The sequence below is a fragment of the Rutilus rutilus genome, assembly GCF_951802725.1.
Source record: "Rutilus rutilus genome assembly, chromosome: 2".
Classification (NCBI taxonomy): Eukaryota; Metazoa; Chordata; class Actinopteri; order Cypriniformes; family Leuciscidae; genus Rutilus; species Rutilus rutilus.
In genome coordinates, this window is record NC_140210.1 from 22,582,529 (window position 1) to 22,596,524 (window position 13,996).

Below are 13,996 nucleotides of genomic sequence, written 5' to 3' on the forward strand. Positions count from 1 at the left end.
TATGGAACAGCAGCGGTTTCTTTGGGTGCCGCTGTACACAAAGCAGTGCTGTGCTTTTAAACACTACTTTAGACAGAGATGAGAGGAAAATACATGATGCAATGATCCATGTTCAGATCATGTTTGTTGAATGGTGTACATGATGTTTACAAAACAACCGGTTCAGATGACATTCTAACATGTACCTGATAGGGAAGAGCTTGATATTGAATATGAGTTCAGAAAAAGCCACAGGGCTTCTGTGGCTTTTTCTGAACTCCTATTCAATATCAAGCTCTTCCCTATCAGGAACATGTTAGAATGTCATCTGAACCGGTTGTTTTGTAAAAGCTGCCTCCAAATCATCAGTTCTTATTCTCCTGGATCTGTCTGCTGCCTTCGACACTGTGAATCATCAGATCCTTATGTCCACCCTCTCATCACTGGGCATCACAGGTACTCCTCTCCACTGGTTTGAATCCTATCTCACAGGTAGATCCTTCAGGGTCGCATGGAGAAGTGAGGCATCCAAAGCACATCAACTGACCACAGGGGTTTCTCAGGGTTCAGTTCTTGGATCCCTCCTCTTCACCATTTACACCACATCACTGGGACACATCATACAGGCACATGGTTTCTCTTACCATTGCTATGCTGATGATACACAGCTCTTCCTCTCATTTCAACCAGATGATCCCACAGTAGCTGCACGTATATCAAGCTGTCTGGCGGACATCTCAGCATGGATGAAGGAACCTGTAGCTCAACCTGGCAAAGAGTGAGCTTCTCGTCCTCCCTGTCAATCCGTCTCTACAGCACGACTTCACTATCAAGCTAGATTCATCATCAATCACCCCATCAACCCATACACAAAAGAAATATATTTTTGGAATATATGCAAATATTTGAAATTGGCCCAATAAATATATTTTAGTTAAATATATGTAAATATATTTTCATATATGTTCATATATGTTTTAACTTTTGCAAATTGTTTCATTTGAAATATATTTTGAAATTTAAAAAGTTAACATTTTCACAAACAAACAACACATTTTCAATTTATTTTTAAAATAACAATTTAATTATTTAAAATAAATTTTTTATGTAGGAAATAACACACAGAATGCAGAGTTTTTTCCCCTATTTTTACAGAATTGAATACAATTATTTAATAGTGTGTGTATGCAGTGTTAGACACTGAGTTCTATCTATTGTTTAAGTGCACTTCACTGTTGGAGTGTCACTGTTAATACTTGCATCATAAATATTGTGCATATTTTCAATATTTAAATGACTTCAGGAAAGATGTCAATAAAAAAATGTATTGACATCTTTCCTGAAGTCATTTAAATAAAAATAAAAATAAAAATAAAAATATATTTAAGCATAGTGCGGCCTCTCTCCCACTTTAGGCTTGATTACTGCAATGCTCTTCTGGCTGGACTTCCATCATGTGCAACTAAACCTCTACAAATGATTCAGAATGCTGCAGCTCGTCTTGTCTTCAAAGAGCCCAAAAGGGCCCACGTCACTCCTCTGTTCATCTCTCTGCACTGGCTACCACTCGCTGCTCGCATCAAGTTCAAAGCATTGACGCTTGCTTAAAGATCTCCCACAGGCTCAGCTCCCTCCTACTTTCACTCGCTCCTACAAGTCTACATCCCTACCAGAAGCCTACGATCGGTCAATGAGCGACGGCTCATGGTACTATCACAGAGAGCCACAAAATCACTCTCCAGAACATTCTCATTCACGGTTCCTTGCTGGTGGAATGATCTCCCCACCCTCATCCGGAATGCAGAATCCCTGACAACATTCAAAAGACAACTGAAAACTCAACTCCTCCGTTAGCACTTAACCTCACTAAAAAAATAAAATAAAATCTTTCCTTTTCCTTTAATTCTCCCTTGTCTGGCTTATGCTACTCTGAGCAATGCCTGAGCTTTGTATTTTGAGCACTTCTTGCGTTGTTTTTGCCTCTTCACGATAACTAGCTTAATTTAGTCCTCATTTGTAAGTTGCTCTGGACAAAGGCGTCTGCTAAATGTCAATGTAAAAGAAAACAAACAAACAGGGTGCGCTTTCTGCCGTCTCAATCTCTGCTAACTTCTTTCTGAAACACGTCACAAAAATGAACCGACACTCAGTGAATACTTGCCACACAGACAGAGATATGTCTTTAAAAAGCTTGAAGTGTATACTTTTAAATGACGTAAGTCATATTAAAAATATTCTCTGTTTATGTAATCAGTATTAAATCCACCTTCCCGTCTGAACTCATTACCTGTAATGTGGTCACACCCACGTGCAAGCGCAGACTAGTCATACGGTAATTGTCTATGTGAGCCATGTGAACCTGTAAAGGCACCCAATTCCTCTGCTTTTCATCAAGTTTGGAAGAGAATGCGCTGTGAGGAACAACCCTTGAATTTACCTCAGAAGACGAAAGCGATTAATCTAGTAGAGTAGGGATGTCACGATACCAAAATTCCAGTAGTCGGTACCGATACCATTAAAATTTTACGGTTCTCGGTACCAATTTCGATACCACAGCAAAATCTGTTGGAACTATTTTTCCAAGTTAAACCGAACTTTTATTTTGACGGGTTGCCGTGAAGACCTTTGAGTTTCTTGTGTGTGTATGATATGATGATAGTTTTTTCTCAAATTAAACGGTAAAATGCTCATGAAGTGACTCTCAGAGTGACTCTGTTGATGAATTTCATCATGTCATCATATCGTGAGGCAGCAGAGACTGAAAACAGCGCGAGCGTCACTCGTGCTTCAGTGTGTGTGTGAGAGGTAAATGAAACCGCGCGTCTGCGCCATTCATTCACACAGAGACAAGCAGAACATACAGGGTTAATATTTAAATAGTCTTTTTTCCCCGGGCTTGGGGCTCGTATGCGAGCGCCTGGTGGCCGGGCCTCCCCCCACGGGGTCCGGCCGGGCTCAGCCCGAAGGAGCGATGTGGGGCCGCCTTCCCATGGGCTCACCACCTACAGGAGGGACCGTAAGGGGGAGGAGCAGAGGGCAGAGGCCTCGACAACCCGATCCCTGGACACAGAAACTAGCTCTAGGGACGTGGAACGTCACCTCGCTGGCGGGGAAGGAGCCTGAGATTGTGCGTGAGGTTGAGAGGTTCCAACTAGAGATAGTCGGGATCACCTCTACGTGCGGCTTGGGCTCTGGAACCATACTCCTTGAGAGAGGATGGACTCTTCACCACTCTGGAGTTGCCCATGGTGAGAGGCTAGTTTGCTTATAGCCCCTCAGCTCAGCCGCCATGTGTTGGAGTTTACCCCGGTGAACGAGAGGGTCGTTTCTCTGCGCCTACGGGTCGGGGATAGGTCTCGGGCCAAACGGCAGTGCAGAGTACCCGGCCTTCTTGGAGTCTCTGGGAGAGGTGCTGGAAAGTGCTCCGACTGGGGACTCCGTCGTTCTACTGGGGGACTTCAACGCCCACGTAGGCAACGACAGTGACACCTGGAGGGGCGTGATTGGGAGGAACGGCCCCCCTGATCTGAACCCGAGCGGTGTTCAGTTATTGGACTTCTGTGCTAGTTACAGTTTGTCCATAACGATCACCATGTTCAAGCATAAGGGTGTCAATCAGTGCACGTGGCACCTGGACACCCTAGGCCGCAGGTCGATGATTGACTTTGTGGTCGTTTCATCTGACATGCGGCCGTATGTCTTGGACACTCGGGTAAAGAGAGGGGTGGAGCTGTCAACTGATCACCACCTGGTGGTGAGTTGGATCCGATGGCGGGGGAGGAAGCTGGACAGACTCGGCAGACCCAAGCGTACTGTAAGGGTCTGCTGGGAACGCTTGGCCGAGTCTCCTGTCAGAGAGATCTTCAACTCCCACCTCCGGCGGAGCTTCGACCGGATCCCGAGGGAGGCTGGAGATATTGAGTCCGAGTGGACCATGTTCTCCATCTCCATTGTCGAAGCGGCCGCTCTGAGCTGTGGCCGTAAGGTCTCCGGTGCCTGTCGAGGCGGCAATCCCCGAACCCGGTGGTGGACACCGGAAGTAAAGGATGCCGTCAAGCTGAAGGAGGAGTCCTATTGGGCCTGGTTGGCTTGTGCGACTCCTGAGGCAGCTGACGGGTACCGGCAGGCCAAGCGAACTGCAGCCCGGGTGGTTGTGGAGGCAAAAACTCGGGCCTGGGAGGAGTTCGGTGAGGCCATGGAGAAGGACTATTGGCTGGCCTCGAAGAGATTCTGGCAAACCGTCCAGCGCCTCAGAAGAGGGAAGCAGTGCCCTACCAACGCTGTCTACAGTAGAGGTGGGCAGCTGTTGACCTCAGCTGGGGATGTCGTTGGACGGTGGAAGGAATACTTTGAGGATCTCCTCAATCCCGCCGTCACGTCTTCCATTGAGGAAGCAGAGGCTGAGGGCTCAGAGGTGGACTCGTCCATCACCCAAGCTGAAGTCACCGAGGTAGTCAAGAAACTCCTCGGTGGCAAGGCACCGGGGGTGGATGAGATCCGCCCTGAGTACCTCAAGTCTCAGGATGTTGTGGGGCTGTCTTGGCTGACACGCCTCTACAGCATCACGTGGCGGTCGGGGACAGTGCCTCTGGGATGGCAGACCGGGGTGGTGGGTCCCTCTTTTTAAGAAGGGGGACCGGAGGGTGTGTTCCAACTACAGGGGGATCACACTTCTCAGCCTCCCTGGGAAAGTCTATGCCAGGGTACTGGAGAGGAGAATACGGCCGAGGAGGAACAGTGCGGTTTTCGTCCAGGCCGTGGAACACTGGACCAGCTCTATTCACCTTATTTTCGAACGCGGAAGTAAATATGGGTCCAGTTTCCGTTTTTTGTGCGGCACTTCCGTTTCCTCGCTTCTCTGGGCTAACTAACGATATCGATTGCGAAGGATTATGCAGAGTTGACAGAAAAATGTTACACATGCCTTAGCAGATGAATACAACAAAGAACTAAAGCCCCGCCTCACCCAGGTCGGGTACTGGACCTGGTTGAAAACACTCATGCATCTAGCTGGCAGATTGCCAAAACTTCGCCGGCGCCTTCAGCACCGCCCTAAACACGGTCGAGCCAACGCTGGACTAAGTTAATATATCTATGGAGGTAGGCTATTTTGTCATGTCAAATGTATTAATGTCATCAGAATGCAACCAAAGCACATTATAGCAATAAGTAGATGGCTATAAATAATTATAAATCATACAAAATAAATGCCATGATGACTAGATTTTATACAGGGGTTACTATAATGATTTTGTTTCTCCTTGGAGTTTTTATTCAGACTTCGTAGCCCAGCCACTTTTCTGGTATCGGGTGGTCTTCTGTAGGTCTTGTGTTCACGAAATGAAAAGAACAAACATACGGTCGTTTCTTCAAATGGGCTGCGTGGCGTGTCCGTTATTTCGGCTCCCATGTTAACAGGTTAATTTAGAGCTTGCACACTGCCTGCGTGACACGCGCGTCTCAGGGAAAACGCGTGCATGCTAGAAATAGAATCGACGCCTATTTTTCACGTGACACGCAAGCGTTTTGGAAGCGCTTCCAGGCCAAATAGAATAGGAAAATATGTTTGTATGTCATTTTGATATGAATACATATTAATAAATGACATTTTGATGTTTGAATTTAGGTTTTGACATAAATGCAGATATAGCCTAAATGTAAAAAAAAAAAAATTATCGATTTTCAAATATTGCACCTGTCAATACAGAACAAAATATTCTGTAGCCTATTTTGCCGTCTATACTGCCGACGTTGTCTTTGCTGCTATATATTTATGTTTAACATTAAGTGCCTTCCACAACTCTCTCCCCATATGTCGAATATATCACCAATGAGGCTTATCATGTCACCTAGCAGCAGCAACGCCTCGTCAGAGACGTTTCTGGTGTGCAAAGACATAGAAAACACCACGCAACAGAAACGCCACGCAGCCAGTGTGTCGCCGGTCGTATTTATTAAAATGTCAATAATTCGATGATTAAAACACTCCTGCTCCAAGTAAATCTTTCTTTTGTGCCAGTTATTATGACAACCTCTAACTGCACAAACAATCCCGGTCTTCCTCGAAGCCATAACGATGAGTTTGTTGTTACGAACAACGCTCGCCAGTGACCGGAAGTGCCTGACCGGAAGTCTCGCACAAAATACCGTCAATTGGCTGCGTCCGTATTTCCGTTAAAAATAAGGTGAAAACCCTCTACAGGGTGCTGGAGGGTTCATGGGAGTTTGCCCAACCAGTCCACATTCGACTGTGTCCCTCGCGGCGGCCTGTGGAGGGTGCTCCGGGAGTATGGGGGTCCGGGGTCCTTTGCCAAGGACTGTCCGGTCCCTGTACGACCCAAGCAGGAGCTTGGTTCGCATTGCTGGCAGTAAGTCAGACTTCTTCCCGGTGCATGTTGGACTCCGGCAGGGCTGCCCTTTGACGCCGGTACTGTTCATAATTTTTATGGACAGAATTTCTAGGCGCAGCCAGGGACCGGAGGGTGTCAGGTTTGGAGACAACACGATTTCGTCTCTGCTCTTTGCGGATGATGTTGTCATGTTGGCCCCTTCAGACCAGGAACTTCAGCATGCACTGGGGCGGTTTGCAGCCGAGTGTGAAGCGGCTGGGATGAGAATCAGCACCTCCAAATCCGAGGCCATGGTCCTCAGTCGGAAAAGGGTGGCTTGCCCACTTCAGGTTGGTGGAGAGTTCCTGCCTCAAGTGGAGGAGTTTAAGTATCTTGGGGTTTTGTTCACGAGTGAGGGAAGGATGGAACAGGAGATTGACAGACGGATCGGTGCAGCTTCTGCAGTAATGCGGTCGATGTACCGGTCTGTCGTGGTGAAGAAAGAGCTGAGCCGCAAGGTGGAGCTCTCGATTTACCGGTCAATCTACGTTCCTACTCTCACCTATGGTCATGAGCTTTCTCCCGAAATGAGCTTTCTCCGCAGGGTGGCTTGGCGATCCCTTAGAGATAGGGTGAGAAGCTCGGTCACTCGGGAGGAGCTCAGAGTAGAGCCGCTGCTCCTCCACATCGAGAGGGGTCAGCTGAGGTGGCTCGGGCATCTGTTCCGGATGCCTCCTGGACGCCTTCCCGGGAAGGTGTTCCGGGTGCATCCCACTGGGAGGAGACCCCGGGGAAGACCTAGGACATGCTGGAGAGACTATGTCTCCCGGCTGGCCTGGGAACGCCTCGGTGTCCACCCGGAAGAGCTAGAGGAAGTGTCTAGGGAGAGGGAAGTCTGGGCATCTCTGCTTAGACTGCTGTCCCTGTGACCCGGCCCCGGATAAGCGGAAGATGGTATGGTATGGTAGTCTTTTTGCAGTTTAATATACACAGGTATATATCGGCTACAGACAGTGCTCCAAATAAAAAAGTTATTCTGAAGCCCCGCGCTTAGATAAAAACACGGAAGCGACTTAAAGCAGCTGCCTATCAGTGGGTACTGAATATACCCGGTACTACAGAAATGCTGGTATCGTCACATTTTCAGTACCGACTTGGTACCGAAGTACCGGTACTTTGACAACACTATAGCAAAGGATATCATTTATGTCATTTATTCTCAGTTACATTAGTTTAGGGCTGCATCTAACGATTATTTTTGTTGTCGATTAATCTATCGATTATTTCTTCGATTAGTCGACTAATCTAACGATTATTTTTCCGATTAATCTAATGATTATTTTTGGGATTAGTTGATTTATCCATTGGCAAACTTTCCAATAAATAATAAGTACAACCATATATCAGCTGTATTTTGAAGAGGGTAGTGCATCTGTATATTATTTTAACAGGAAATCTATGAATGATGACAAAAAAATTGTATTTCAGAAAGGGTATTTGTCATTTTATTATGAAATATGCGAACAGGAAGCATTTTAAACTTTTTTTTTTAAACTAATGGTACTATTTCATAAAATGTAAGATACAGTCACTCACAGGCCTATTTAGGAAATGTGTTTACTATAGTCTGTTATTAATTACTGTTAATAAACTGCGCGCAGAATGCTCGCTGCCATAGGAAACCAATTGAAAACAGGCGCCTCTCACTGCAAAAAACGCGTTAGGTGTGATCGGCCCCTTAGTCGTTTGTTTTTAAACGTCTACATTAGAGACCTGCACGGGAAGGATTTCTCCCTTAACATCTCAGTTCATCGCGATCTCACAAATCTCTGTTATTATAAATGAAACTGGGTGCACAATGAATCTTTCATAATATCTACACTTTGTTTGCTATAATCAGATGATTTGCCAGTATGCAGAATTCAGCACTGAACAAAAAGTCCATTTTGAGCGCTGAGGGGATTCTATTTTAAATGTATCTGATTGGCTACATTGTTCAACGCTGCAAACATGTTATAAATAGATAGAGACTCTGGCCTGTAAATCGTTTCTATTTTGTTTTAGTTGTTCTTGTTGCTTTTGTGCAACAGATGAATGACAATTTATTCGTTTTTAGATGTTCAATTTCAATTATAGATAATTCTATTTTACGGGAGTCCCGCGAATCGTTTTATTCTCCCGCAACCAGCACACACACGAGTGCATTACCGCCCACGCCCGCACTCAGCCATCAGATCTATTTCCGTGCCGCACTCGTTGGGTCCCGCGGGAGTGCAGGTCTCACACCTTTCTGTTCGGCCGTAGTTTAAAGTATTCCCATACTTTGGATGATCGTGGTCTGTCATTTTCACCATGAGCGGGAGCAGAAGCCGCCATTACTCGATATTTAAACGTAAATAATGAATGTGACGCGTCGACGCATGATGCGTGTCGACGTATTTTCATAGTCGACGTTATCGATGACGTCGACGCGTCGTTGCGGCCCAACATTAGTTAGTGTTATTTTACATACATATCACTTCATAACATCAGGCGAGTGTTAAAAATAAGAAGTCACTTCAGATCCTAAATAGAAGTTCTCACAGAATGAGGCAGACAGTATATTATTTTATTGTATTCTATACTGTAATTAATGCTATGTGGATTAGCACTGCATTATAAATATACTTTGTTCTGTTTACTGTCTTCATATTTAAGAAGTCAAAGCATTTCTATATTATTTTTATTCAGTTACAGTGATAGCTGGATGCCTTTGTCCATATTAGAGATTTCTGGAATGTGTAATCCATGTGTTTCTCTAGTGTAGTGTATTGAAGTGTTCCTTTCTAATGATTTACAGTTATAGGTCGCCTGCTTTTTTCCCATAAAATAAAAGTTTTCTGTATTATTCTTTTAATTACTATATTAATTAATTTATTCTTAAATATTTTATACACTTTTAATAATAAAATTATGTAATTATTTTTTAAATATCTTTATCTACTACTAATAATCATTATAATAATTATAAGTCATATTGATATAAGCACAAACTTTTGGGGACAAATTGTGCAGAGCTACAAGTAGGCCCAACAAACCTGGTGTTCTTTACTCTTTTTTTTTTTTTTTTTTTGTGAATTTTAAATCAAATTTTTAATGAGAAACATTGCAGAAATCGCAGGAGGTTGTTTGAAACGCATTTCAGACTAAACTGGACAAGTGTAAATGTCATCTGGTTGTTGAAGCCATATAAGTAAAATTTACTCCCTCCAAAATGGTCCAAAATACCAGCTCCCAGTAGCCAGATATGACTGCGCTACTGCAACACGCATCTCCACAGATATGGCCCAACAGAGATGAACAGTTGAGCATCTTTCTTCTGCAAGCAAATGCGCAAACTGCTGCAAAGGAAATTCAGTATTTGGCATTACATCCTGAAGACTCAACCCAGTCATTTTCATTAAAATATTCTCCCCCAACGTTGGCCTAGCTCTCTCTCCTTTTGCAGTATTTTCGATCTTGAAAAAAGCTGATGATGAACAAATTGCAGCACATATCTGTTGCTTTTGGTGACGTGAACTTTACGGAGACACATTATGTGGCCAAGTGAAAATTATACAGTTTTAACAAATTGGATAGCTATCTGATCAGTAAAAACACATTAAGTGACAAGTGTAAATAGGCCTCATATTTACCTCAGAGAGGTTCTCCTTACACAGAGGACAGTTAGGGTTGTGGTCCAAGCAGCGCTCCAAACACTTGAGGCAGAAAGTATGTCCACAGGGTGTGGTGACAGGCTCATAAAACAGTCTGCAATAAGTGAGGAGGTTTTAGATGTATACAAAATTAAGAATTATTTTCAAGACAGAATTTATTATTACCTCATGCAGAGAGAACATTCAAAGTCTGCACTGTCCAAAAGCTGCGATGGAACTTGCCTTTCCTGAGAAAAGGTAGGGAGAGTTTTGGATGAATTCGCCTTGTCTGGGAATGAAGCAAATGGAGGAAAATAGAAAAAAAAAAGGTTTGTACAACCAGCCACAGAGATCTTAGCGCCAAATACAAAATTCTTTACTTCACAATTTTTTGTTCGAAGTAATCTTTTTTTCCCCAGCTGAATAATTCATGGATTTAAACCCCATACCTTCTTTGAGCTGTTTGCTGGGTGGCTCAAAGTCCTTAGCATCTTCTGTCCATTTCCTTTTTAGGATGGGTGGAACAAAAAGTGAAGAAAGGCCAACAGTGTTTACATTTTCAGATCTTTGTAAAATATAAGATTTCCCATCTTTGAAATTACTGCAACTGAGTGTTTGTTCCTAAGAAAAAAAAAGAAAGAATGGTTTTAGAATTGATGATGCAGTGATCCTATGCTATGATTCTAAAAATGGCTTGAAAAGCAAAATTTGTTTTATAAACATTCAGGCCCGGTTTCACAGAGAGGGCTTAAACTAAGCCAGGATTAGGCCTTAGTTCAATTAGGGCATTTAAGTAACTTTAATAAACGTGCCATAGAAAAAAAAAAAAAAACATTACTGATGTGCATTCTGAGACAAAAAAGATTTACATTTTTGTCTGTGCAAGTTACTTTAAGTTAAAACAGCTCAAACATGCATTTTAGTCTAGGACTAGCTTAAGCCTTGTCTGTGAAACCAGGGGTCAGTGTGATATCTTCATTGCAGCAAATTGTTGAAATCAATTGTATCTGTGAACACATATGCAGTAACCTTGGAGCAGCCTGCTTTGGCTCCATCTCTATGAAGAGAGGAGTGAAGAGAACTGAGGAGGGATGAGGGTTTGACACGAGGGGAGGGGCCAGCTGGAAGGGGTTGCAGGAACGTAGCCAGACCCTCATTCACAAAGACTGAAGAGAACATGTGACTCAGGATCTGTAGATACACAGATACAGTTGTACAACAGTAATGTTGGCATGGACATGCAAAACATTACATTGCAGTCACCTAACACTCATCAGTTCTTAAATTAAAGAAACTAAGGGCTTAAAGGGTTAGTTCACCCAAAAATGAAAATTATGTCATTAATGACTCACCCTCATGTCGTTCCAAGCCCGAGAATTTTGAGAATTCAAAAAGTATTCTCGTCGCTTGATAAACTCAAGATTGAGCCGCTGTAGTCACATGGACTACTTTGATGATGTCTTTATTACCTTTCTGGACATGGACAGTATACTGTACATACATTTTCAATGGAGGGACAGAAAGCTCTCGGACTAAATCTAAAATATCTTAAACTGTGTTCCGAAGATGAACGGAGGTCTTACGGGCTTGGAACGACATGAGGGTGAGTCATTAATGACATAATTTTAATTTTTGGGTGAACTAACCCTTTAAGTAGGACTGCATGATTAATCGTTTCTAAACCGAAATTGCGATTTTCAAATGGCTGTGATTATTAACGTAGACTGTTTGCTTCCTGAACACATTACATTGACACAGAGTTAAACCAATAGGAGGCATAATAACACAATGCACGTGCTGAGTGAATAACAAGTGTTACATCCTGTGACGTAGTCTTGTGTTTATATTGTGCTGGTGATTGTTTTCTCCCTTTCTTCTATCTCTCTCTCTCTCTCTCTTTCTCTCTTTCTCTCATGCAGCACTCCAAATCGTTCGCAGCTGATGCTAATTAGCAGGAGCGTGGCATTCTGTTGGCAGCCTGTATAAAGCAGCAAAGAAACTGTGATCAGCAGGAATCCCTCTCCAGCTATCACAGATGTTGTTGTGTGAACTGCTGTTGAAAAGAAAACTTCTAATCTGTTGTGAAATCTGTTGTCTGAGTACAACCACCATTTAGACTGTATGAGTTTAAATTATTAAACCGTGTAGGGAGACGGGCGCCAATGTATTTGGATTATCCATCCCTAAACTTTTCTCCTGTTTATTTCTCGCTAGTCAGGGAGAGAGGTAAGATAACTGTCTTTAATTTTTGATTTCTTTTGTTAGGTAATTTAGCTGGGTTTAAACTTTAGGAAGCCCCTGTTTTGTTTGTTATTTTGGCCTGGCCCTCTCCTGACGATCTGAGATGGGTCTGTCTGCGGACTGCAAGACTGGGGGCGTAACTTGAAGTTGTCCAAATCACAACCGAATCACACGAGATGTCAGAAGAATGAGATTTTGTTGGCAAGATGGCAGCTTGTTCAGAGACCACGGTAAGAATATTTTCCACAGATAACCGTTTAAATTGAACTGTATAAGAAATGTTCATACAGTAACACATTTTGGTACTGTTTCTGGAGTTGATAATCTATTAAAAGTTTTTATTTATTTAAAACTAAACTGTCCTCGCTTGGTGTTGTTAAGTATTTTACTGGCTGGCGTGGTAATAATAATGCTGCCTTGCTCTCGGAATTGGCGTAAAACGACTTTCCTTGGTATAAAATGTACATGAACACCCTCCAATTTTGAACTTGAATGCAATGAGCTCGAAATCACGATTTCGAAAGTTGTAAATCTCACATTTCTGATAGCATGTGAAAGCAACATAACTATTGGCGGGCAATAAGAACAATATAAGCTAGCTAGCCAGGGTAAACATTAGGGTAATTTGGGAGCTCACTCTGTAACATGCAACGTGTAATGTTATTTATTATGCCAGCGACACAACACATAAGATGGACCCTGGAGTGGTCACTTGCCATTATTAAAATGTAAATGCATGTTGTACATAGATGTTGCCTAATTTATTATTTTTTGTATAAGTTTATGACTGTTTCCTCTGTGATTTGTGTGCAGTGCTTTTGAGTGACGATTCTACATTTGTGTGGGCCACAGTTATGATTCAAGTCAAGGTTCTAGTGCTAAAATTATTTTAATCATCATAATATAACATTCACTTCTACATTAGACTAATGCTTTTTGTTTTAGGCAATAAGTGTTTCTATTCATTTCTGAATTGTCTTGTTGTGGTGGCACACCACTACTAAAATTAATATTGAGGAAACAGTGCTGCCAGAAAAGTTCATATTAAAAAAAAGAAAGAAATGCAAACATGTTTTACACTTAAACCTTTCTTTTCTTTTGTCAACAGGTGTGGTAAACTGGAACTCCTTTTCAGAGGAGTATAAAAGGACCTACCGCATTCCCTATCTGATCTCCCGTAGCATTCAATGCGATGATTTGTACAAAGACTGTGAAGGATACTGGGGAAGTGGACAAAGAGGAAAACTTCAAGGGTTCTACTCTGAAAATGATTTTGCTGGATACTGCTGCATGGACTCTTTTTATGTGGCTGGAGGCACAATCTGATTTTCTATGACAATATTAGTGCCAGAAATTGTGGATTGGGTTTGCATAAACCCTCCTTGTGTTGCCTTTCAATAAAAGTTTTTTGTGATAAGTTTGCTTATAGTTAATTTGTCTCAAAGTATCATAAGATATTTGACAGTAGTGCATTTAGCTGTTTATTAGTGTTGTCAAAAATTCGTTTGTCAGCACATCAGGCAATATGACATGAACAGATGTTTTAAATTATTTATTTAAAACATGAAAAGATTTTTAACAATATTTATTTAAAAAAATGTTTTAGACAAAGCACAATTTCAAAAGAATAGCTATATTAGTACTTGCTCCACAGTCTAGTTGAGGTGGGAAAATTAGAAAAAAACAATACATTGCAATTCTAGCAATACATCATCAATACCTTGGCAGTGGCATTAAGGCATATTGAAACTTGCTTTACTGTATACAGACAAA

The 13,996-nt window shown here is 42.5% G+C and overlaps 1 protein-coding gene across 2 annotated transcripts in view; it reads right to left on the reverse strand.

The window, feature by feature from the left end:
- lonrf2 (LON peptidase N-terminal domain and ring finger 2) overlaps positions 1-13,996 on the reverse strand; it is a 74,943-nt gene that overhangs the window by 24,111 nt on the left and 36,836 nt on the right. For both annotated transcript variants that reach the window (XM_084394093.1, XM_084394092.1), the window contains exons 4-7: positions 11,012-11,173; positions 10,432-10,603; positions 10,169-10,271; positions 9,983-10,097 (exon numbers count right to left, since the gene is read on the reverse strand). In XM_084394093.1, coding sequence (XP_084250219.1) covers positions 9,983-10,097; positions 10,169-10,271; positions 10,432-10,603; positions 11,012-11,173 — 552 coding nt within the window. The remainder of the gene's footprint in view (positions 1-9,982; positions 10,098-10,168; positions 10,272-10,431; positions 10,604-11,011; positions 11,174-13,996) is intronic.